The sequence below is a fragment of the Trichosurus vulpecula genome, chromosome 8 (assembly GCF_011100635.1).
Source record: "Trichosurus vulpecula isolate mTriVul1 chromosome 8, mTriVul1.pri, whole genome shotgun sequence".
Lineage (NCBI taxonomy): Eukaryota > Metazoa > Chordata > Mammalia > Diprotodontia > Phalangeridae > Trichosurus > Trichosurus vulpecula.
In genome coordinates, this window is record NC_050580.1 from 33410995 (window position 1) to 33436401 (window position 25407).

At 47.4% G+C, this 25407-nt stretch overlaps 1 protein-coding gene across 1 annotated transcript; it reads right to left on the bottom strand.

Annotated features, from left to right (window-relative positions):
- Positions 1–1152: 1152 nt before the first annotated feature.
- Positions 1153–7474, bottom strand: NODAL (nodal growth differentiation factor). The gene is made up of 3 exons (XM_036734346.1): positions 7312–7474; positions 3117–3826; positions 1153–1305 (listed from the first exon to the last, which is right to left on the bottom strand). Exons 1-3 carry the CDS (start codon positions 7472–7474, stop codon positions 1153–1155), a joined length of 1026 nt encoding a protein of 341 aa, XP_036590241.1.
- Positions 7475–25407: the final 17933 nt, after the last annotated feature.

Here is a 25407-nt window from a genome sequence, read left to right on the forward strand (position 1 = left end):
TAAAATCTACTGAAAGGAAAGGGACATGGCCTTCTGGAAGTTGGGAGATCTGGGGCAGCTTCCTGATTATACCACTTCCTGGCAATATTATCCTACATCTCTGAGCCTTTTTCTTCATCTGTAAAGTGGAGATAATGCTTGATCTACATACATACCTCCAAGGATGTGAGGAAAGGGCAGTTTGTAAACCTTTAAGCACTATGGAAATATAAGTTATCTTGAACTCACCAGACTAGTCACCTTGGTGTCCTCAGCTCACTAGCTGGACAGCAGAGTCTGTACTCCACCATGTATTAGCAAATCGCTTAACCTCTCTAGGTCTGTTTCTTTCCACAGTTCAAAAGAGGGGACTGTTCTTCTTGGTCCATAAGGTACGCCCAGCCCTGAATTGTAAGCATTACCACTTTAGACCACAGCTCTGGAAAAGGCCTTGGAATAATTTCATCCAGTCTGTCATTTTACAGATGAGGAAATTGAAGCCTGTGGCTGCAAAATGAGCTATCCCAAGACTGCGGCTAATGAAGGGCAGAGCCGATGGAAGCCAGGTCATCAGGTCCTCAGGCCAGGGTTGTTTGGACTTTACCAGATGGGAAACTTGGGAACCGAATTTAAAGGATACATAAAGAAATACCTACACTGTCACCTTTTGACAGGTATGGATTGTGTTTCCCTAGTAGTCCCAGCACAGCGAAAATGGGGGCAGGACCCTGACTTCGACCTTCTAAAGTCTCCTCTAACTAAGCTTCCTAGAGAGGATTCTTATCCTTCCTTTTAAACACCAAAGCCACCTGGGTGAAGCTCAATCATTTTATTGATATATAGAGTTTATCAGGAGAGACCAGCTCCTGCTTACACACCTGCCCGCCCTGACATCATTCTGGGGTACCAGCCTCAGAGATCAGAAAAGACCCGTTCTATGAAGAAGGAACAGGGCAAGCCCTGAAGCTGGAGCTTAAACACTCCATTCTTTCTGTCCAGAAATTGTCTCTCAAGGCAGATTCACGTTGCCTCAACTCAGGAGGGCACCGAATCCTTTCCTTGTTACTCCCCCTCTCCTGGCCCTCTCTGCAGTTCAGCCCAACCTGGCCAGCAGCAGAGAGTGGGGATTTGCATTGAGTTGACCTGTAAATCTATTGTCTCTGTGTGGGCTTTTCAGAGACACCCACACTCCTCCACTATCATATCCTTGTGATGATCCAGAAGGACGTTGCCATTTTCCAGATACAGCATGCTGAGGGCCTTGGTCTTCACAGGAGCGCAGCACGTGGAGGGCACTTGGTGAGGCTGGTAGAACTTCAGTAAACTCTGCAGAGGGAGAGAAGAAGGGCAGGGACCTTAGAATTGGATTGTTCTCACTTGAGGCAAGACAGAATCAGGAGGAGGTAAGATCGATCACTTTGTAAGACCAAACAACCAAAGTGAGGGTTTCCAATAGAGAAATAGGTAAAGCTAGGAGCATTTTTTAAACTAAAGTAGCTATCATACGTCATTGTTTATGGATCAGGGAGGGGCCAGCAGTGTAGATTTCGGCAATATATTGGTCCATTCGGATTAGCACCTAATGCTGACTTATAGAGGAACTAGTAAGTTTTCAAAGCCTGTGGACTTTGGTTTTCTGTTTTTTAGAAATAGCTTAAATTTTATTCATAGGTTCAGTGTATGTCAGAACTGGAAGGGACTTGGTTATCCCAAACAACTTCTGATGTGGTCAGAACCAGGGCCAGGGTCTGGACCTGTGATTCCATCCATATGGGGGAAGAATTCCCAATTGAGAAAAGCTGTGCATAATTGCATGACTTCAGCATCTTACAGCCTAGAACACTGAGAGGTTCAGGAACTTGCCCAGGGTCACACAGTCAGCATATATAAAAGTGGACTTCCCAGCTCTGAGACTAGCTAGATTTTGATAATTATTCCACACTGCCAAAAATGTTTGTGGGGGGTCGCATTTCCCTGGAAAGGGGAATATCGGTGATGCATCCACTTGGAGAGGTGGAGTGAGGAAGAGAATCCATTACCGTGTCTGGAATTGAGCCCCGACCATGATGTGGCACCCTGTGCCCAGCCTGCAAATAAATCTCACCGAGCCACTGTGTGGCAGTTTCCCTTTGGGTCACCAGAATTCAGGCATTTTCCCCCACAACAAGTTTTAAAAGTAGCGTAATCCCTGAAAAACAGATGAGGAAAGGGAAGCAGTGTGAATTGTGGGCCTGCCTCAGTCAAGATGACCTGGGTTCTGGGTTCCAGTGTTGCACAGACTAGCAGTGTGAGCTAGGAGAGTGATTCTGGGGTCACCTAACTCTTTAGCGCCCCAGGTGAGCATTTCTTGAATTGTGTGTCCTTGGGTGAGGAATTTTCTTACTCTAAGCCTCAGTTTCTTAGTCTGTAATATGGGACCAAGAATGCTTGCCCTCAGTGCTTTGTGTGTAAACTTGTTAAGCACTATAAAAATGAGTGATCCCATTTGACCTGATAGGATAGGGTGGGGTACCATATTCATGGGGCAGCTAAGTGGCGCCATAGTGCACAGAGCTCCAGGCCTGGAGTTGGGAAGACCTGAATTCAAGTGTGGCCTTCCAGGGGTGGGGAACCTTTGACCTCAAGGTCACATGCGGCCTTCTAGGTCCTCAGGGTGCAGCCTTTTGACTGAGTCCAAGTTTTACAGAAAAAAATCCTTTTATTAAGTGTCTGGTAGACACTTCTTAGCTGTGTGGCCCTGGGCAAGTCATTTAACCCTGTTTGCCTCAGTTTCCTCATCTGTAAAATGAGCTGGAGAAGGAAATGGCAAACCACTCCTGTATCTTTGCCAAAACCCCAAAAGGAATTGCAAAGAGTTGGACAGGACTGAGAATGACTAAAAACAAGTAAAACCATAATCATCCCTTTTCTTCTGTCCATCTTTCCTAACATTACCTACTTTTTTCTCTTCCCCACCATGATTTAGATATACAGAGGGTAAGTGGCCATTGATCAGCTCTATTAGCGATTCAGCTCAAGGGACTGATAACCTCCAATTAAGGAAGGTCTCAAACTATGGCCTCCCAACTAGATCCCCCTCTCATCTCACTCCACCACATGAACACGCACATGCAGGCACACTCTCTTTGGGGCTATACCTGAATGTAGGCATGGTTGGTTGGCTGAAACCTCTCCTCCATGGGGTTGGGACATTCTCCCTCACAGCGATAGGCTTCGTACTGCTTGGGGTAGATGATCCATGAGCCCCAGCCTAACTGGTTAAAGTCCACTTGAAACCTGACCTTCCTACACTGTCGGTTTTCAAGCCCATTCCTCCGTCGAGGGTTCCTCCTGATTTTCTCCTGTGAGATCCTGCCCTCTCTGGCTCTCCACGAGCTCTCTGCCTCCCACAGCAATGGGGAGCTTCCCAGGCGCCTCTGTTCCTTGGAGTGAAGCATTAGCTGCACATCAGAGACAGGATATTCCGGGGGCCGGCGCTTGCACTCTTTGCTGGGTCCATCTGCCCCTTCCATGGTCGAGGCCAGCACATCCTCTGGGCTGCTCGAGGGCCTGAGCCCATTGGTGAGGGGCTCTGTCACCTCCAGGACCATGCCATCGGAGGAGAAGGTGACTTGGGAGGCAGTGACTACAAACAAGGCCAGCCGGCGGCGCTCTAGGCAGGCTTCGGACTTGTCCTCATCCTCCCACCTTGGCTGGTGAAAGATCTCGACCAAGATTGGTGCCTCCGCGGGAGGCTCCCCCAAGGGGGAGAGTTGGAGCCGAAGCTCCGCGCCTTCTAGCTCCTCTTCTTGGTTCATGAAGGAAAAATCAAAGGCAAAAGTCCAGTGCTGTCCCACCATCATCACATCTAGGCAGAAAAGCAAATAGAGAAGCGAAGGGGGTGAGTGGGAGGTTTGGCTTGAGGAGCCCTTTCCGAGTACCCTTTGTTCACTCCAGGTAGCATCACTAGGTGTGTGCCCAGAGGCAATTGTAGTACATTTCAGAGAGGGGGCAGGAATCCCATTCCCCTTTATTGGGGAAAACCCTACTGGATTTGGGGTTGGAAGAACTCTGGTTTCAAATCTTGATTCTGCTATTATTGTGTCATTTTACGCAAGTCAAAGCCCCTCTGCCTCAGTTTCTTCTTTTTAAAGATAAAGATGATAGTACTTTCACTGCCTACATAGGTTTGTCGATTCAGAGCTGTAATCAACCACCTAATTCAACACCCTCATTTTACCCAAGGGGAAATGTACCTGATTTACCCCTCCACATGGGGTAATCTTTACTATGGTGCCATATATACACCATAGGTAATAAGTGACAGCATTTGAACTCGGGTCCTTTGACTCCCAAGGCAGCACTTATTCATCATACTGTTTTGCCTCTCAGCATTCTGAGGACACAGATTTGCAGGGCTTAAAATGCTAGAGAAATTTGAGTTATTTTAGAGCCCTGACCCAGGTGTGAGATAGGAGACTCGAATTCCAGTCCCGACTCACGCTCTTCCTAGCCGTGGTAACCCTGGACTAGCTTCCAGTTCCTTATATGTAAGATGGGGACCATCTTGGGTAGTTGGAAGGATAGGACAATTTATAAGCCAAGCACTATGTACATATTGGCTATGATGTAGATCATATTCATAGAATGTTAGAGCTGGTAGGTGTCCTCGGATTATAATCTACTCCAATCCTTTTTGTTTTTAAAACTGGGGAAGTTGTTATAGCTAGGCTTTGAACTGAGGACTCTCACTGCGACCTTTCAGAAGACTTTGCATCCAGCTCACTGGCATTGCCCTTAGGTTGGGCTCAGGATGTAGAGGCATCTCAGAATCGGGTCCCATGGCTTCTTTTTACATTGTCTATTGCTTGGGATCCTCTTTCCCCTCTGCAGAAGAAACACAGGCAGCCCCACCCCAGACCAAAGAGCATGAGGCAAATCCTCAGGTCCGAGATAAATTGATTCGGGAACTTGAGCTTTGAATTCTCTTCCTAGCATTCTGAAGGCGACAGATGGCACCTGCTCCTCCTCCATCCCCACCCCAACTCTTGAGTCCCCTTTCACTTAATCACTATTCCCTCCTTATTAGCACTTTCAAGTGCTAAGGGTTTTATTGCCTGGGGAGCTCTTCAGAAGAGGTGACAAATTATTAGTTAAATTAGTAACAGTAGATAGCCATAGCATTTTAGAGCTCTAAGAGGCCATTAGAAGATAGAAAGTCACTGCTGGAAGGAACCTTAGCACGTGGAAGGAACTGTCAAGAGCCGAGAGCCACCAGTGGAAGGCCAACATCTATTTTCCGGTTTTTTAAGTGATTTTATTGCCTTTGGTTTTTACATCATTTATTTCCAAGTATCTACACCCCTGCCCCCTATCTAGTAAGCCTTTCTTTGTAACAAAGAGGGAAAGTATGGAGAACAACTGACCAGCCACATCTGACAGCGGTGCAGCAATCCACACCAATCCTCCCAAAAGGAAGGAAGCAAATTTGCAAAAGAGAGAGGAGAGGCAGGCTCAGAGAAGGGCATCGAAGCGACTTCTGCTTAACCCCTCACCTACGGCCATCCGGCTGAGCTGGGAACCTCCGCTCCTAGGGGGCAGGGACTGCTTTTGCCTTTCTTCCTATCTCAGTGTCTGGCACTTAGTAGGCACTTAATGAATGTTTGTTGACTGACTGTGAGCCGATGCTAATTCAGAGTTGGCTCTAGAAACAGATATAGAATCATAGATCTACACCACCAGCTCCGGAAGGGACCTGGAGATTGGCTTGTCCAACATTTTTACAGATGAGGAAACTGAGGCCCAGGGTGATCAAGGTCTCTGGTTCCCGAACCAGCGGGCTTTCTACCAGACCACACAGCCTCCCTAGGCTGGCTCTGTATGTGTGTGTATGTGTATGTGTGAATACACACACACCTACACATACGTGTGTGTGCGTGGAGACGGGAGACTGAATTTAGAAATGCCATTCAATCTGGCCCTTTAGTTTTACCCCAAGGTCAAACAGAGACGGGCTCTCAGCCTTCCTTCCCCCTTCTCCCAGCTCCTGAGGGTCTAGGAGAAGGGCTGACAAAGCCAGGGTTCCGTGGCTGCGGACGCGGCAGTTGGCTTCCTGGGCTGGGTCCGGACTAGACTAGTTCGGGGCTGGCTTCCCAAAGAAAATAGCGGTTTTGCCTCCCCCTCGCCCACCCCAGGGGCTAGTTTCTTCCCTTGTATTTTTTGGCAAATACAGATGATCTTCGGGAAGAACTTACTGGAGTTCGCCGACCCAGGGAGCAGGGACATCTGGGGAGAGGAAAAGGGTTTTTCTCACCTTCTCCCCCTCCCCTTTCCAGACCTCATTTATAAAAAGCCAAGCTGGGGGCCAGTGGCAGGAGATCTAGGTCTCTCAGATTAGGGGATGTGGATTGCGGAGGAAGCCCCCTGGGGGTAGAAGGGGAGGAAGGGTCCTAGGGCTAGGAATGGTCAGTGCCCCGCCCCCAGCGGCGGCGGGATGTGGATTGGGATATTGGGGCAGAGAAAACTCCACCAGACCCTCGGCTGGGGGCGGGGCGTGACTCCCAGATCCCTGCCTCTCGCCGTCACTTTATTCCGGGTGCCTGTCAGTGGAGTGGGGGTGACCTTCACGGGAACAGAGATCGCAGGAGACCTAAGTATATACCCTTCTGTAAGGACCTGATCCCATAGCTTGCCACGTCGCACCCCAAACCTTGGACACCCCAAACCTTAGACACCCTCCAGCACCTGGTGACGCTCAGATATTTCCAATTTATGGGGCTCCCCAAATCGTGCAACACCCCATGGAACATTCACTACAAATCTTAGAATAGCCCCAACCGCAGGACACCCCTGACACTGAGCTACCCTAACCGCTCCCCCCCCAACTGTGGAATACCCTTGAGGATGGGTCGCCCTTAAAGCTTGAAATACTCCGGATCCCGAACCCCAAAGAAACCCAACCACCGCTAAAGAAACATTCCCAAATACCTGAACTCCCTTAATGCTGGGGCATTCTAAACCCTGGGACACCCTTGACACTGAGGTAACCTCAAATTCTAGGATACCCTCACTCCTGGGACGTCCTGAAACGGACACCTCCAAATGCCCAGGCTCCTCTGAAGCCACCTGACACCTAAGGCTCCCATCAGATCCTAGGACCCTACACTCCTTAAACAGGCACCCTCGCTTCCGGAAGTGCGAAGGCTGCCGAAATCAATGTAATGCCAGAGTCCCCCCCCCAAAAAAAAACCCTGGGAGATCCCGCTAATACTGAACCAGCCTCCCAGGACCCCGCCCTCACCAAGGTTAGCAAGCCCGCCCGAGTGCCCCACCCAAGTTGATATCGGTCCTTACCCTGGGCCTGCAGGCTGCGGACGATGTGGGTACGGGTCTGGTGACCATGGAAGAGCTTCAGCATGTAAGCCAGAGGAGAAGGCGACGAAGGCAGGGGCAGGGGTAGTGCTGACACCGTTGCCCCCCAGGCCACCAGCAGGAGATTAAGCTGAAGCTTTCCCATCCTCCGGAGCTAGGTCAGCCCTCGCTTAGACCTGGGGACAGGGGGCAGCCCTCTGTCCTTATATGCTCTCCTTTCCCGCCCTTTCTCCCTTTCCTAAAATCCCTCCCCTCTTCCCCCCTCTACTTGGCAGGGCTAAGGTCACCAGGACATGAGGAGAGAAACCCTGGGGAGGAGACCAGCAGGGTGAGAAGCGATGGAGAAGGGAGGGAAGAAGAGCAAAAGGAAGGACACAGAATTATAGGTTTAAAGAAGGGAGGTTTTGCCATACCTCTCATTCTCTGCAAAATCTATGGGCACCCAAGTGAAGCATAAGACCTCTTTTTTTCTTCTTCTTCCTCTTCCTCCGATCCCTTCACCACCATCATAATCGCTAGCATTTATGTCGTTTGTAAAGTGTTTTATATATATTACACCGTATTATCATTGCGGAGATCCTGGGAAGCAGGGGCTATTATTCCCCATTTTACATATGCCAAAACCTAAGGCTGACAGTGACTTACGCCACTTAGCTTCTCTGGACCTCAATTTCCTCCTCTATAAACTAAGGGGATTGGACTAAATCAGGGGTTCCAAATAACCTTTCTTGCGTTACGTCAGGAACCCCCTTGGCAGTCTGGTTCTGCTGTGGTTTATTGCCTATATTCATAATTGAAGGAAACGTTCCGTTTCAATGAGAATTACTGAAAATAAAGATGTCATTCCCCTCCCCCCAAATCTCTCAGTGGATTCTTTGGAGGTCCGAGGACAGCAGATTAAGACTTCTAGACTGACTTGCAAATTTCTTTCTATAATCGTTGGATTTTTCTAGCACCTTTCCCAAGGTTTACAATGTTGCCTTCAAACAACCGTGAGGTGTAAAATGCCAAGCATTGTCCATGTTAACAGAGGAGAGGTGAGACCAAGTAGGGAGTCTCCTGTGTCTTTGACACAGAGGGCAGCGTCTTAGGTACTGTAAGCGCAGGGAAGGAGGCAAGCTTGGGGAGGGGGCAGGGGAACCAGGCTTCAGAAATCAGAATCTCAGAGGTGTCTACACTCTTCACGGAGATGCCTTTGCGCTACATCTAGGATTCTATAATTTTTCGGCTGAATGGGACCATAGAACTGATCTACATCCAACGTCTCTGATACAAACTTCTCAGTCCAAAGGTACAAATCCTTTCTACTGTGCTCCAGCCTCCGACCTCTCGCCGTTTCTCCCTTACGTCTTCATGCGCCTTACGTTCCCTGACTTCTTAACTTCCCCATTTTTTCTGACTTTTTTTTCTTTTTTAAAACACAGCCTGTTTCAAATTAGTTGATTTCAGAGCAATTCCCCAGGGCTTCAAATATCCAGACTGGCTCACCAAGTCAGACAAACGGATGAGAAATTGTGACTGTGGGTGGGTCCTGCCACCTCAGACACTTTCCAGATGTCCCAGTTAACTTTTGGCCACCCTTTGACAAGCCCCTAACCGTGAGTATCCTGGAAGTTGGGTGGGGGTGGGGTGGGGTCTCAGCAGGGCCTGAGGTGGAAGGAGTGAAGGCAAGGGAGAAGGTGAGAAAGGAATATGGACCGAGGTGGTAGATACACTATGGAAGGTGTAAATGAAGTGTGATCTGATGGACAACCAGAGGAGTGACTGGGAGGTAGGACTATAAAGGAAGGGACATTTCCTTTCCTAGCTCAGATAGAAAACCCTTCCATTGGCTTTTAAAGCCCTTCATCCCCTGGCCCCCTCCTATCCTTCCAGTCTTCTTACACCTTACCCCCTCCATGTGCCCCATAATCCGGCGGTGAGACTGGGCGCTCCTCCAGGAAAAAAGACTCCTCGTCTTTTGCCTTTCTTTGTATCCCGTCATTAGCACGGTACCTGGCACAGAGTAGGTGCTACATTAATAGTTGTTGACTAGCTTCTGGTATTAATCTCATTTTGTAATCACTCTTTCTACTTATGATATGAATAAGCTAGGATATCGAGTTCCTTTTATTCTTTTGTAGCAGGGGCAGCTAGGTGGCGCAGTGGATATAGTGCTGGGCCTGAACTCAGGAGGACCCTTCCTGAGTTCAAATATAGTCTCAGACACTTACTAGCTGTGTGACCCTGGGCAAGTCACTTCACCCTGTTTGCCTCAGTTTCCTCATCTGCAAAATGATCTGGAGAAGGAAGTGGCAAGCCAGTCCAGGTATAGAAAACCCCATCTGGGGTCACAAAGTGTCAGACGTGATTGAAAAACGACTCAACAACAGGAGTAGCAGACTCTAACAGTCAGGAACTGAATGAATGGATGAATGAAAAAAGCATTTATTAAACACTGATCACTGGGGATGCAAGAATTTAAATTTGTTTGTTAAAGGAACAGTCCTTGTATTCATGGCACTTCCCTTCTAATTGGGAAAGATAACTTATAAGAGATCATGACCAGAAAAGGGAGGTGGGAAGGGGCAGAGCTGGTGGTACGCTCTTTGACAAGCCCAGCTGGGTGGCTGAATGAGATGTGAAGACTCGAGCATGGCCTCATGTCTAGGGTCAGCCAGTAGATGCTGTAGGCTAAGGGGTCTGGTTTGGCCATACTCAGTCACAAACTGACTGAGATGAACCCTAGATCACAAACTATAGATGATGCACTGTATTCATTTTCCCAAGGACGGTGGGGTGGTGGTTTCGAGGGGGAGATGGCTGTATGGATTATAGAAAGCCCTGTCCAATTGAGGCTCTATATGATAACAAAAGAACTGATGTTGGAAGGATGAGGGCTATCCCAATGTGGGATGCTTAGCCTCAGGAGAAAGCGGATTTGAATCCTGGCGAGGATCTTTAACCTTGACCTGGGGAAGGTCTTCACTCATGTCTGGGCTTCACTTTATTTATAAAAGTAGAGAATGAGGCTCAAGCTCTAAGGCCTCTTTCAGCTGTAAGACCTGCAGCAGAAACTGCAAATTGTTTATTCTGAATTTAAACATAAGAATGAGCATTTTCATATAGAAAGTGAAATAGAAAAAAGAGAGAAACAAAAAAATAGAAAAAACGAGACTATGAATTTCTGTTACATAACAGCTTGCTTTTCCTTTCAACCATAGAACACATTCAGCATGTAACTTTCAAGACTTGTCTGTGTTTCCTTTTGTTCTCCTCCGCATGTTTTAAAATGCTTCAATTGAACCCATCCTCCCCTTCCCTTCCCTCCCCTTCCCTTCCCTCCCTTCCCTTCTTCTTCCCCTCCTCTCCCTTCACCTCCCCTCCCCGTCTTCCTTTCCGAACCCATCTCATCCCATTAGATTGCTTCTTGTCAAGGATATTAGAAGGGGTTTGCCCTGCTCCACAGGCAGGTTTGTCCCACTCCATGACTCTTGAGGTCTCTGTCCACTTTGAAATTCAATAATTCTAGGTTCTACTCTTGATTCAGTCATGACCAAGAGGTTGGGATCTTGGCAAGTGACTTAACTTCTCTGGGTCTCAGTTTGCTCATTTGTTAAAATGAGCTTTAAGGATTGAAGGAAGATGTGTACATGATGCTGTGGTACAGAGAAACTTCATAGTCAAAGAACCTGGCTTCGAATCTCACCTTTGCTACCCTGGGTAGGACATACCTTCTCTGGTCCTTAGCTTCTCCTCTATAAAACGAGGAGGTGTGATTCCTTCTCTAAAGGTCAGGGTGAGTCATCGCCAGTCTTCTTGAGTTACATCTGGCCACTGGACCCTGATGACTCTGGAGGAGAGAGTGAGGCTGATGACCCTGCACAGCTCTGCCTCACTTAAATCTAATTCACTTGCAAGTCAAGCCATCACCCTCCTGATGACTTTGGTCCTCTTCAAGAACAAAGGATGAACAACAAAAGTTAGGACGTTTATCCTGTGCAGGGCCCGGGCCTAGCTTTCCCCTCCTGCCTCATTAGCCACCCGCCTACATGGTGTGGTGGATGGAGGCCTGGGCTCAGTCACCAAGACCTTACTAGGTGTGTGACATCTGGAAGTCACTTGAGCTCCGTTTCCTCATCTATAAAATGCAAGGCCTCAACTCTCCCTGCTCTCAAGTCCCTTCCGGTGTTAAATCTCTGATCCATCGAAACAATCAAAGGAATACTTTCCAAGGGAAGATGCTATGAACTTGAAAAGTGGCCACACTCGTGGTGCTCAGTACATCCTCCAGGCAATAAAAGCAGGCCTTCCCCCAATGGAGGTAGGAAGGAGGCCTCTGTCTTCACTTCTGAATGGATCAGTTGGAGGTGTCTTTGGGACTTGGTAGCGCTCAATGCTTTCTGGGGTCCCCACATTCTATCCCACAGTCCCTTCTCATTTCACGCCTAAAATTCTGAAAAGTGTTGGGAGAATTAAAGGCTGGCCCAGAGGAGAACGCAGAATGCCCTCCTCCACCACACTTTCCCAGTAACCAGTGGCTCAGGAGCCTTCAGAGGCAGCATGGGGTAACAGTAGACAGGTTCAAATCTGGGTTCCAATCCTGCCCCAGACATTTATTAGCCACATGACCCTGGTCAGGTCCCTTCATCTCTCTGGGCCCCACATTCCTTCTCTAGTTGGTGCCTTGTAAGGTCCTCCTTCCAGTTTAGGAATCTAGTTTCACACAGATTTGGAATCTAAGAACACACAGAAGGGACCAGATAGGGGAAGTAGCCTACATGGGTACAGGGACATGAGACAAACAGAAATGCCCCTGATACAAAACAGGTATGCGCAAGGTCAGTGCACCAGTGGGTCACTCATGTTGGTGACTCAGCACTATCCTTGGATACAGTAGGGACTAAATAGATGTTTGCTGAGTTCGGTGGAATGGCCCATGAATGTGCCTGGAAAGGGAGTAGAGAGGGTGAGTGGAGAGAAAAGAAAGATGGGTTCTGTCTTTGGGGGTAGGGCTATGTACCCGACAGCACCCAGGCAGTGTGGGTATTTTGCCCTTTCGTGGTGGTTAGGGGCCTGAGCCCCTGTAAGCGTTGGAGAGGAGTTAGCCATCCCAGCTTGCTTGGCAGGTGTGGCCCACACCTGGCTCAGTGCTGCCCAGCTCTGGGAGCCTGGGCTTCCCAGGACCTCATGGACTTATCCCTCACAGAGGAGACAGCCGAGGAAAGTTCGGGAGGTGGGTTAATGCTATGTGGCCTATGTAAAGCCAAGGGAGGGAGTCTCCGAACCATTGAAACCTCAGCGTTGGAAAGACACGTGGGAGCTCAGTCTGAGCCAGCCTCCCTCTGCAGTCCTGTTCATTGTTTTCTAGCCTGGGCCGCTCCAGGAACAGGGGACCCTTATTTTTCAAGGTGCCCCATTGCACTTTTTATGGATCTTATTGTTGGGAGTTTTCCTTACCAAAATGAGGACTCTAGATTCTCCTCTCTGTCCACGGGCCAAGCAGAGAAGGTTAAACCCTCTTTCCTGGGAAAGCCCTCTACCAGCCTGAAGATAGCGATCATGTGCCGCATTAATCTTCTCTTTTGTCTCCCATGCCTGGAATGGCTTTTTTCCTCACCTGCGTCTTATGGCTTACCACAGATGCACCTTCTGCAGGAGGCCTTTGCTAGTCCTGACTGTCCTGCCTTCCCTCTGAGACTGTGTTTCATTTACACCGTTTGTGTTCATTATATGTACACGTTGTCTCTCCTCGTGAGCTCTGGGAGGACAGAGACTGCTTTTGTCTTTTTTTTTGTATCCCCAACACTCGGTACTGCCCCGTCCGAGTACACAGTAGGCATTTAATACGTGCTTGTTGACTGACTGACTTCTTTAGGCTAAACATCTCCATTTTCTTCTGCCAGTCCTTGTACGGCACAATCCCAAGACTGTTCACTGCCTCGGTTCCTTGAGCAAGTCACTTGAACTCTCAGGGACTCATTTTCTTCCTCTCTAAAATGAAGGAATGAGACTCCAGGCCCCTTCCAACCTCAGAGCTCTGTTCCCAAGACCTCACCTTCCCTCCCCTATCTCCATACACTTTGGTCCAATTCCAGCTTGTCGTTGCCCTTGCTACAATGTGGTGTCTGGAATGGAACACGATGCTCCAAATGGGGTCTGAGAGGAGGGTCTGGGGAGCTCCGCTCCCCTGGGATTGCTCTCTTTGTTGGGGCAGCAAAGGAGTGTCTGTTTCTTGTTTTCTACACTCCTTCCCCCCACCTCTTTCAGACCTTAAATAACCCTTGTGACCTCGTACTGAGGACAAGGGCTCAGTCAGAAGCAAAAGGGCCACACCGGCTTTGGCCAGATTTCAGCTCCATTTCCAGAGGAGGAAAAGTGTTTTTAATCAGCCGAGAAAATATCTTGGTGGATTGAGAGTTCATTCCACTATCAGCTGCCTCCGACTTGTCTGTGTTCTCTCTACAAAGCACTTTCTCTCCATGCCTTGTGTATTCACAATCACTTTTATCTCACCGACTAATGAACAAAATGTTTGACAGCCTGACAGATTAACTCACCAACCAATGGGCTGTCTGACCAGCTGACCCACCTGCCAGACTGGCTGACTAACTAAAGGAGCAACTGGCCACCTGACCCTTCGGTTGGGGACCTGGTCAGCTGACTGACTGAACTACTGGATGGTATAACTGACAAGCTGACTGAGTGACTGGCCAACTGACCCATTGACTGACCAGCTAACTTACTGGCCAGCTGACCATGTTATCAGTAACTGACAAACTGTCCGACTAACTAATGAGCTCCCTGGCTGACCGACTGACCCGACTGCCAGACTGGCTGGCTGACCTACTGACCGGTTGACCGGCTGGCTGACTGGCTGGTTGTCTGCCTGTCTGTCTGTCTGTCTGTGTCTCTCTAACCTTCCCCTGTAGCCCAGTTCAGCCAGCAGCATGGAGTCAGGCCCAGGGCAGTTGGCCAAAGGCATGAATGGCTTCCCTCCATTGATTTTGCTGCTTCCTGCCTTGACTAGAGCAGTCCATCTCATATCCAAACTGCTTTCTTTTTCCCTTGGGGTGGGGAGATAGGGACAGTGTGGTTCCCAAGGTCCCCTCCCTCCCCAGAGTAAGGGTATCACCTGCTCTAGGGAGCAGGATGTTTGATGAGGCCAACTGTGGTTTCTAGTTGTCCTTCCTTCATTCACTTGACAAATATTGACCGAGTGGCCACTAAGGGCCATAGCACTGTGTGGGTTCTGTGTGGGTCTCACAGGGATGTACAGTTTTTTTTGGAGTCAAACAATGATAGAAGGTGTTAGAAGCCATAGAATGATAGTGAGAGCTGAAAGACCCTTAGGTCAGAGAGCACAGAACGCCGGCTGAAAGGGACCAGAAAATGTAGAATGTTGAGGTTAACCTTTAGGAAACAGAATGTCTCAGCTGAGGGGGCATTAGAATACAGCACGATGCAGGGCGGCCATGCCGGAAGGAACCCTGAAGGGAACAGAATCCACTTTATACAGGAGCTCTTAAGTTGGGCTCCATGAATGTATTTTTGCTTTAATATTTTGATTTCAATATTTCACATTTTAATTTAACTGATTTCACTCGTAATCGTTGTATTTTCTATATTTAAAACACCCAACTGGAAAAGGGGTCCGTGGACTTTACCTGATCGCCAGAGTGGTCTATGACACGTAAAAGGTTTGGAAACCTTTACGTAGAATGTCAGAGCTGGAGGGGACTTAGACCAGAGAATATCAGAAATGCAGGGGACCTTTACAGAGAGCGCAGCAGAACTGGGGAGGGCCGTAATAGTTAGTATATAGTCTAATCCCTTGTTTTTTTTTTAAGGGAAAGGCTTATTGATGATTTAACATTGCTGACACTTTTGACTCCACATCCCCAGCACCCAGCACAGCACTTGACACACGGTAGCCACTTCATAAATGCTTCTTTTGGTGATTAACTGTTTAATTTCCTGATAATTCTCGACCCCTCCCCCCATAAGAAAATAGTGGTGTGCTAGTAAATGTTTAACTACTGGCTCTCGGGGCGTGTTGGGGGGGGAAGAAAATGAAACATAAGCTTGACACACTTTTGAGTTTAATTTGCATTATTAACATTTTTTCTATCATTTTCTTAAGTCCAAACAAAAAAATCAAGCCATGATTCATAGCATATACTGGTTTCCAAAGTGTAAATGTTCACACTGAGAATTTAACAACCAGCTCTCACAAGTGGGTCTGAAATGTTTCCAGCATACCCCCTGTAAAGTGAAGAAAACCAAAACCAAACTGGGTCCATCCCTGGAAGTAATGCCTCATTTTTTTTGGATAAGGAAACTGGGGCTTTGTTAATAGATTCCATAGCTAGCTAATGGTTTGAGCCATTAACTCGAACCCAGGTCCAGTGCAGCCGTACTAGTGATCTGTCCACTAAACCGTGAACATGGAAGGAAGACATATTCAATATTGGAAATTAAGGAATCTGGTTCAAAATGTGCCCCAAAGTCATGTGGGCAAAGCCAGAGGGCTATAGATTTAGTTAGAGTTGGGTAGGGTTAGGGGAAGTAGCAACTCTTTCTTCATTATCCCAACAAGGTCTCCCCGAGGGAAAAAAAAAAAAAAAGATTTTGAGCAGAGGCTGGAGGGAGGACGTTTCATGTTTCTAGATGGCCCCCTTCCACCAATGCTCTGTAGTGCTCGTTAGCATTCCAGGAGGTAGACTTTTTTTTTTTTTTTTTTTTTTAGAATACCCCAAGCATACTGAAAAGGGAAGGAGGTCTGGAGCCTCCAAGTTTAGAATCAAGAAGTAGGCGGCATATTCCATAGAGTGTTGAACATTGAGTTGGGAAGACTTGACTCAGATCCTGTCTCGAACATTTACTATCTGTTGACTCTGGGAAAGTCAACTGGAGACAGCTAGGTGGTACAGCAGATAGAGTCCTGCTTCTGGAGTCAGGAAGACCCGACAGTGCCCCAGTTGCACCCTGGAGATGTCAGGAGAAAGTGAGGAAGCCTTTGTGCCCACTGAATGGATGCTCCACTTATGGGAAGCCAAGTTGCAAAGGGTGGTCAGGCATGGATGGATGGGTTTGTTGTCAGGAAATTCCAAATGGTTGAGACTTTCTATATCCAGTGGAATATTTGGATATTTCCCCTCCTGTGAGATTGTAAGCTCGGGGAGAGGAGGCCTGGGTGTTGTGTGTGTCTTGTATCCTCTGATTCCTAACTCAGTGCCTCTCATGGTGGGTACTTAAATATTTATTGAAATGCAGTGAAACAAGATCAGTTTCTCATATTGAATTCTAAGCAACTTTCTAACCTCAGGATGCAGTAGCCTAGCTCTGGGAGAGAGATGAGGCAGAGAGAAAGATGTCCCTGGGCTGAGATCTTTATAATCCTCGACATCTACCCTGGGGCAGGTGAAACCCTATCCCTTCTCCTAGGTCCGGTTTGCTTCAACCCTCCTCTAGGCAGATTCCACTTAATCTAAATCTCTATAGATTAGAGAAATGCAAATTAAAACAAATCGGAGATACCACCTCTGATTTACCTCAGATACACAATCCTGGGCTCTCTCCTCTCTCTTCCTCCTCCACCCAAACCTTTGGCTCAGAGCTCCTGTGGGGCCTGAAGTCTGAATTGCTGAAGTGCCCCAGGCAGTGAAGGGGCCAGGCTTTTGTTATCAGAGGAGACAGTTTTAGCTTCTGGGGTATTCCTCTAAAAGTTCCTTGAGGCTAAAACTAATCGGATCTTTATAAGATCAGCTGAGACCACTTGAGGAAAGTCCTTCGCACTCTATAAATGACAGCTCTTATCACTATTATCATTATCATTTAGTTGAATATGGATAGATATAAAGCTTTTCTTCTCTTCCAGCCTCCTCTTACACAATCACAGAATCTCAGAGCTCAATGGGACCTTAAAAGGCTAAACTCAGCCTCTGTTTGAAGACCTCTGGTGACCGGAAACTCACCACCTCTTCCTGCAAACCCTGAATGGCTTTCAATAGAACAATTATTGGATTATAGATTTAGTCACACCTGACTCTTGGGCCATAGCACTGTCCACAGGGTTTTTCCTTAGCAAAGATACAAGAGTGATTTGCCATTTTCTTCTTCAGTGGATTAAGGCAAACAGAGGTTAAGTGACTTGCCCAAGGGTCACACAGCTAAGTACATGTCTGAGGCTGGATTTGAACTCAGGGCTTCCTGACTTGAGGCCCAGTGTTCTATCCACTGAGCCAATCCAATTCTTTCCTTAATCACAGGAAGAAGTTGAGGCCCAGAGAGAGTACATCACTTGCCCAAGGTCATTCGGTAGATAGCAGATTGCAGATTAAAAACCCTTAGACTAAACGTACTCTTCCAATTTTAAGTATTATTATCTTGTGCAACTGGGAGAAGGTTCTGCTGGTTATTTCTTAATTATGAATGGCAGTGTACCATACCCATCTCACCCATCAATCTATGTAAGCCTTCCTTGGTTAGCCCCACCTAACCATGTGTAATGTCCAAGGCACCTGGATTCTTAGATTCACAGCCCCCTTAGAGATCACCCATTTTGTAGATGAGTGCCTAGATCATACAGCTATTAAGTGTCTCCTACCTCCCAACCCAAGACTTTCCACGACTCTGAACTTGGTCACTTCCCTCTCATTTTGCCCTTGTTACCAGGTCCCCTGGTATCCATCCCAAGTCTCTTTCCTGACTAGAGGGTTTTGGAGACCATCTAGTCTAACCCCTCCCTTCTTCTTACAAAGAAGAAAAAGTGACTTGTCCATGGTCATACAGCATTAGTCAAGATTTGAATCCAGATCCTCTGACTCCCAATCCAGTCCTCTTGGCTGTGAACATAGGTTTTTACTCCTCAGTTAGACTTCACGTTTCCTAAGGGCAGGACCCTGCTGACCTTTCGTCCCAGGAACTCCTTATTGAGCCAATATCCCCCATTCACATCAAAGGGGCTGCTTCAAAGCTGCCTAGGAATCCTGCACATCCTGTGTATCCATTGTGGGGCTCCCAAGGACTAATATGATTAACCAACCTCCTGAGAGGGCAGGAAGCTCCTACCAATTACGGAAGACCTCTGGCCACTTGAACACATGAATTTTTCAGCAGCTCTCCTAGGCTCTGCTGTAGCAGAGTCTCTAAGAGAGCTGAGGAGATTTCTAAGTGTGCGTCCATTTTACAGATGTAACACAGAGGTGTGACCGTCATTTATGAGACCCATCTCATAGAAGAAGTTTGACAGTCATAATAACAAAGTGCTTTATACATGTTGCCTTATTCTAGCCTCACGACATCCCTCAGGGGTAATTGCTCTCGGAGTTTCTTATTTCCATTTTAGACTTTAATGTTAAGAGATTACCCAGTCACCCAACTAGTACGCATGAGCCAGAGGTATGATTCGAACCCAGCCTTTTCTGAATCCAGGGCAGGCACTCTGTCTATTATAATTATATAGTGTAACATACAGCACAATATATAATCTGTTAGTATTAAATAGTATATCATTATGTTAGGGTATGTTACAACATTATGGTATATCGTAATGATATATACTATATTGCATATAATTACTATGGCATATTATAATTCCTCAATTTCTATTGTGTTTTTTTAAATATTTTATTGAAAAAATTAACATTATAAATGGAGAGAACAAAACAAACAAACAAAAGAATGCCAAGGGCTGCCAAGGGAGGGGGGGAATCTATTGTGAAGGATTATCACTGAATAGCAACACCACCAGTTTAGCATTGCTTAGCATTCTGAGTTGAAGTGAATATCAGAGCCTAAAACATTATTTTTCATCCCTCTCTCTAAGGGCCAGCATTCATCCTCATCCTCTTTTCTGTTTCTGTGGTAGTTAGTGTGTGTGTGTGTGTGTGTGTGTGTGTGTGTGTATGAGTGTGTATGAGTGTGTGTGCGAGTGTGTATGTTTGTGTGTGTCAGTGTGTGTACTTGGGGAAGGGGGTACATTCTTCCTCTCCTGCTGTTTTTCACTTTGCCTTCTACGGCCTTAAAGGCTTACAAAGCCCTTTCCCCGAATAGTCCTTGGTGGTAGGTAGTGGAAGAATTCCCATTCCCTGTTTTCCCATGAACAAACCGAGGCTCAGATAAGGAAGGTGCCTTGGGTTCATTGCTGTGCATACATGTATTCATGTGTTCTCATCTCTTCCCTCGGGATGCATTATCTTGGTGCCCGGTAGGGGCCGTTTCATCCTGTTGACTTGAATGCCCAGCACGTAGAAGGCCCTTAATTAATCCAATCCAACCTCCTTATTTCATGGGAAAGGAGACTGAGGCCCAGAGAGAAGACACTGGATCACCCGAGGTCCCATAGGCTGCAAATAGCAGAGAAGAGACTCGAACCCAGCCCCAGAAGCCCAGGTTTCTTTGTCGCTCTGTCCTGTCTGACTCTTTGTGACTCCATATGGAGTTTTCTTGGCGAAGATACAGACGTGGTTTTCCATTTCTTTCTCCAGTGGATTAAGGCAAACAGAGGTTAAGTGACTTGCCCGGGGTCACACAGTTAGTATCTGAGGCTGGATTTGAATTCAGATCTTCCTGACTCCAGACCCAGCGCGCTATCCACTGAACCACCTAGCTGTCCCAAGGGCTCATTACACTGTACTATTTCTCCAAATCTTGCCTCCTGCGTCTTTGCACAGTCTGGTCCCCGGTTCCCCTGCCGTGATTGCCCTTCCTCCTTTCTGTGGCTTCTAGGAACCTAGGGACTTTTAAGGCTCAACTCATGTGTCGAGAGGCCTTTCTTGAGTCCCTCCTTCTTCCTTAGGGCCCTCTTCAACTTTCCTGTTCCCTCCCCCTCCCCCATCACTGTGCATTTATCTTTATATACTTATCTGGGAACATGCTTTCTCTGCTTAGCAGAGCGTGAGCACCTTGGGGGTAGGTACTATTTCCTTTTTGTATTGTGTCTTCATTGTTCAGTGCTTTGCACATAGTAGGACCTTCATAAGTAAATATGTGTTGGAGCAGCATAACCGAGTGGAAAGAACCCTGCCTCTGGACTCCGAGGACATGAGTTCAAATTGTGCCTCCTGCATTTACTACCTATTCGACCTTGCATAAGTCACTTCACTTTGGGCCTCTGTTTTCTCCTGTGTCAAATGAAGGGGTGGGACTAGAAGGGGTCTGAGGTCCCTTCTTTTTCTAGTGCTCAGATGATGGGCCCTTGTGCTCTCTAAAGTTCTCCCACCTGTGACAGTGACAGAGGCAGTCTGGAAGCCCGGACTACAGAGCTGGGGAGACTGAGACAGAACCCAGGAGAGGGTCTGGAGCCTGAGCAGCCGTCACCTCTGGCTTTTCTGGTGAGTGACTGGAGAGCCCTGCTAGGATCAGGGTAGGCTTCCTGTAGGCGGTGGCACTTGACCTGAGCTTTCAAGGAAGCTCTAGATTTTAAGGGGTGGTAGGCAAGGGGGACAGCCCAGAGATCAGAGGTCAGAGGTGGAATGTGTGGGAAATACTGAATAGTCTGGAGATAATGGCATTTGGGCTACACAGGTAAACTGCAAAGCACTGGATCGTAGAGGCCTTCAGGGCTCTTGGAGATCAATTTCTTACTGGCTGGGCAGGGCTGGTCATCATTGGAGGAGGAGGTGGCCTTTGATTTGGGCCCAAGAGGATGAGTAGGGTGTCCAGGTAGATGGAGTCCCATGGGTTAGGATTAGTTGAGACAAAGAAATAAGGCTTCTTTTTTTAAAATTTTATTTTTGTTTAATTATATGTAAAGACAATTTTTAACATTCGTTTTTTACAAAATTTTAAGTTCCAAGTTTTTCTCCCTCCCTCCCCCCTTTCCCTTTTCCTAAAACAGTAAGCAATTGGCTATAGGTTATATATGTGCAATCATGTAAAACATATTTCCATATTAGTCGTGTTGATCAAGAAGAAACAGACCAAAAGGAAAAAAAAAAACCACAAAAGAAAATAAAGATGGTAACGACAGTATGACTTGATCTGCATTCAGAGTCCGTCGGTTCTTTATCTGGACATGGACAGCATTTTCCATCACGAGTCCTTTCTAATTGTCTTGGATTGTAGTATAGCTGAGAAGAGCCAAGTTGTTCATACCTGATTGTTGCACGATGTTGCTGTGAGTGTGTGCAATATTCTCCTGGTTCTGCTCACTCCACTTTGCATCAGTTGATACAGGTCAGAAAGAAGGCTTCTGGGAGTGGCCTTTGAGTTTGGCCTTATTTGAGGCAGTCCCCCAACACTGATAAACTTGGGAGAGCTCCTGACCCGTCTTCTCTCCCTGCTCCTCCCAGAGTTGGGAGGGAGAAGGTAGGGTGCAGTAGCAGATGGAACCCTGGCTTTGGAGTCCAAAGACGTAAATTCTGGCTCTGCCACCCTTTGTGTGACCTTGGCCGAGTCCCTTCCTGGCTCTGGGCCTCAGTTTCCTTGTCTCTAAAATGAGAGCTTTGGATCGGTTGATCTGGGATATTTTGCGCAGCTGGGTCTGGAATGCTCTCCTTCCTGGCTTCAGGCAAAGCTCAGCCTAAACCCGCCTTCTGCGAGAAGCCTTGCTGCTCCTGCCTTCCCTCTAGAGATTGCCTCCCCTTTATTCTGCATTTATCTTGTGTGCACCTAGTTACTCACAGGTTGTTCTCCTCACTGCAAGGCAAGCAGGGGCTGAGCTTTCACCTGTCTTCATTTCCCCAGCCATTACCACAAATTCTCATTAACAGTCTCTGTCTTGCTCCCTGTCTGACCTCGGACAGGTCACTTGCTGAACCTCAGTTTCTCCCAACTGCAAAATGGGCTGATGATCCCCACCTTACAGGGAATGACCTAAAGGGGAAGCTCAAAATGAGACAGGATATCTAGGAGAGGGGCGGCCAGGGCGTTCACGCTGTGTCCAGCAGGTGGCAGTGTAGGACAGCAGAGCCTCCTCGGGGAGTCAAAGATGCAGCCCCCAAAGTCAGGGTCCCACTACCTTCCCCATGCTGGAAACGACAGAAGAGGGATGTAAGAGAAGCCAAAAGACTGAGTGATCCGGGAGAGCCGGGAGGGCTGCCAGAGCTGAGAAGGGCCGTTCGCACCTAGAAATCATCTAGTCCTTTTACATTGTGGGAAACTGAGGCTCAGAGAAGAAGGAAGGTCTTGCCCAAGGTCACAAAGCAGTTCTGCCTTTGATACTGTGGGTGTGACCTTGGATAAGTCATTTCTCAGTGCCTCAGTTTCCAGATTTGTAAAATGAAAAGGTTGGACCATATAGCCTGTCTCTAAGGGGCCTTCATGTTCTATGATTCTGTGACTCGCTTGTTTTTTTTTTTTCACTGTCCCTCCCTTGAGCCTCAAGCCCACACAGGAGGTTCTTGTTTTGGCTTTGTGTGCCATGTGTATCAATCAGGGGATCAGGGAACCCCACCGACACCACACCGAAGCATGCCTACTACTTTCAAACCACTGGAACTCGTTGCTGTGGAAGCATTCTGGGGCTGTAGTTGGCCTTGGCTGAGACTCCAGGCTTTTCCAAGTGAGGTAGGTTCCCACCGAGTGACCAGTGGTGATACCTACCAAAGGACAGGGCCCACCTTGGGTTCCCACAATCAGGGACGGCCAGGGCCCATGATCTCTGGCCCAAGTTGAGCGAGACAACAGGGAACTGTTCAGAGTGTGTTCTTCGGGATGCAGGTGTTGTCCTTGATCCGGAACCACAGTCATTATGGTCGAGGTAGGCCCTGAAAGTTCTCTGTGCCTAAGATCTCAGGCAGCATATAATACAGCCCAGCGTGGCCACAACACAGGAACACTCTGCAAACACCATCCATAGAAGTAACTCCCACCCCAAACAGAGAACATCCTGCTGCAGTGAATTCTCATCTGACTCTTTGCTCTCCCATGGGCCCAAATGGCCAGAGGTTTGTACTGAGTACAGGGACGTGGGTGCCGGGCAGATTAAAAATGCTAATATCCTAGCTCTGGAGATCTCAGGGATGAAAGTATTAATTCATATGAATGGGACGGTCACAGCCGAAGTTTCCTCTTCGATAAAGTGGACATTATAATATGTATGCTCCCTGCCACACAACCCTTCCTGTTGTGAAGAATATGCTTGGCAAACTTTAAAATGTTATAAAAATGGGAATTGATTATTATTATTATTTCAAGGATCCATAATTCTGTTCATGCCAATTCTTTCTTTGACAACATAGATCCCAACAGGCTTAGTAGAATGATTAGATTTAGAGCCGGAATGGCGCATAGAAGCCATAGAATTCAACTTCCTTGTTTTACAGATGGGGAAACTGAGGCCAATAGAAGTTAAATGACTTATAGCATCATAGATTTAGACCAGGAGAAAACTTTATTTTAATGGAAGGCGAGGCTAGGTCACAGAAGCACAGAGCTGGAAGGCACCCTAAAAGGTAAGGGAGAAGGGAGGGAATACGCACTTATATAGCACCTACTGTGTGCTAGGTACTAGGCTAAGCGATCTTGCAAATATTATTACATTTGATCTTCACAACAGCTCTGGTGCTATCATGATCTCTATTTTACAGGCAGACAGAGGTCAAGTGCCTTGTCCAGAGTCACACAGACTGGATCTGAACTCATGTCTTCCTGACTCCAGGTCCAGGGCTGTATGCATTACAGTACCCCCAGCTGCCTCAAAGTAGAAAGAGAATTTGTCTCTATTCAGAGGACCTGGGTTCAAATTCCACCTCCCATTCTGGGACCTGGGCAAGTCACTTAATTTACGTGGGTGTGAGCTTCCTTATCTGTAAAAGGAGCAGGTTGGATGAGATGTCTTCTGAGGATTCTTTCTTCCCACCTGAGATATATGATACCTAGGCTTCCCACTCTGAACACTCCTGAGCCCTTGGTAACTCACCTCTGGCAAAGCTACCACCTACCTCTTCCACAGCTAGCCCCAGTGGGGGTTGTATGTTGAGGGGCACAGGGGTGGCTGACAGGATGTCAGGATGCTATCAGGGCAATAGTTTGGTCTGAAAAACAAGAAGGTGGGAGAGGGAGAATTGGGGAGAAGGGGCTGGCTCCCAGGATTCTCCCGTGGGATTGTTTGAGGTTTTCTAATTCCAAGCAGGGGTCACTTCCCAGTTGGCATCTTCTCAGCCTCTGCTATGTTTGAACTTTATCTGTTGATCTTTGGAGAGCTGAGGAGAGGAGAGGGAAAGTACCTCCCCTTCTCCAAGGGACGGAGAGGAGAGAACAAAGGACCGTCTGAGGATGGAAGGACCGTGGAAATCCTCTAGTTTAAACCCCTCCCACACCTAAGTTTTATCAACGTCTTTTACTTTTATATCATTGTCATTTCTAGACATTACTTTTCAGTGCTCCTCCCCCGACCCACACAATTATCCCTTTATCTCCTGGAACTGGACCCTCCCTGGTAATAGAAAACAACCTGGCCAAAATCCTTTATGAGCCATTGAGAGAGTCTGAGTGGGTCTGCACATTTCACGTGCTGTAAGGCTCCCGGCCCTCATGTCTCCGCTGAGAGGAGGGAGGAGAGTCTTCTTGGAGATTATCGATTGAGGCTCCCTTTCACTGACTGCATCTTTCCTTTGTTCTCCTGCTTCTTCTGCCCTCGCTCTGCCTCAGTCCATTGAGCTTCTCTCGCGTTTCTGTGAATTCCTCCTAGCCATTATTTCTTCCTGCCCAATAATATTCCATGACACTCCCAATCATAGTCTTACACCCATTCCTGATTGGTGGGTTCTTTCTATTCCATAACAGCCTGATATAGTGACTCAACTCATAGCCCAGAGTCTGAATCCTGCCTCAGAAGCGTGTGACCTTGGGCTAATCACTTAACCTCTCAGAGACTCGGATTCTTCCTCTGGGAAAATTGGGCTAATAATAATATAGATTTGAACCATATCTCCCAGGGGGGATTTGAGAAAAGCATTTTGTAAACCACAGAGTCACAAAACATGAGGCTTTTAAAAAATTTATTGCACTGCCTCCAGGAGGGTCACTGGTGGAGATGGGATCTTAAAAATGATCCTCCATGAGTCAGCGTTCACAAGCCAAAGACCCCACATTTTCCCATTTTCTGTGTCCAGCCTAGGTCTCATAGGATTCTCTGTCTCTCTGTCTCTG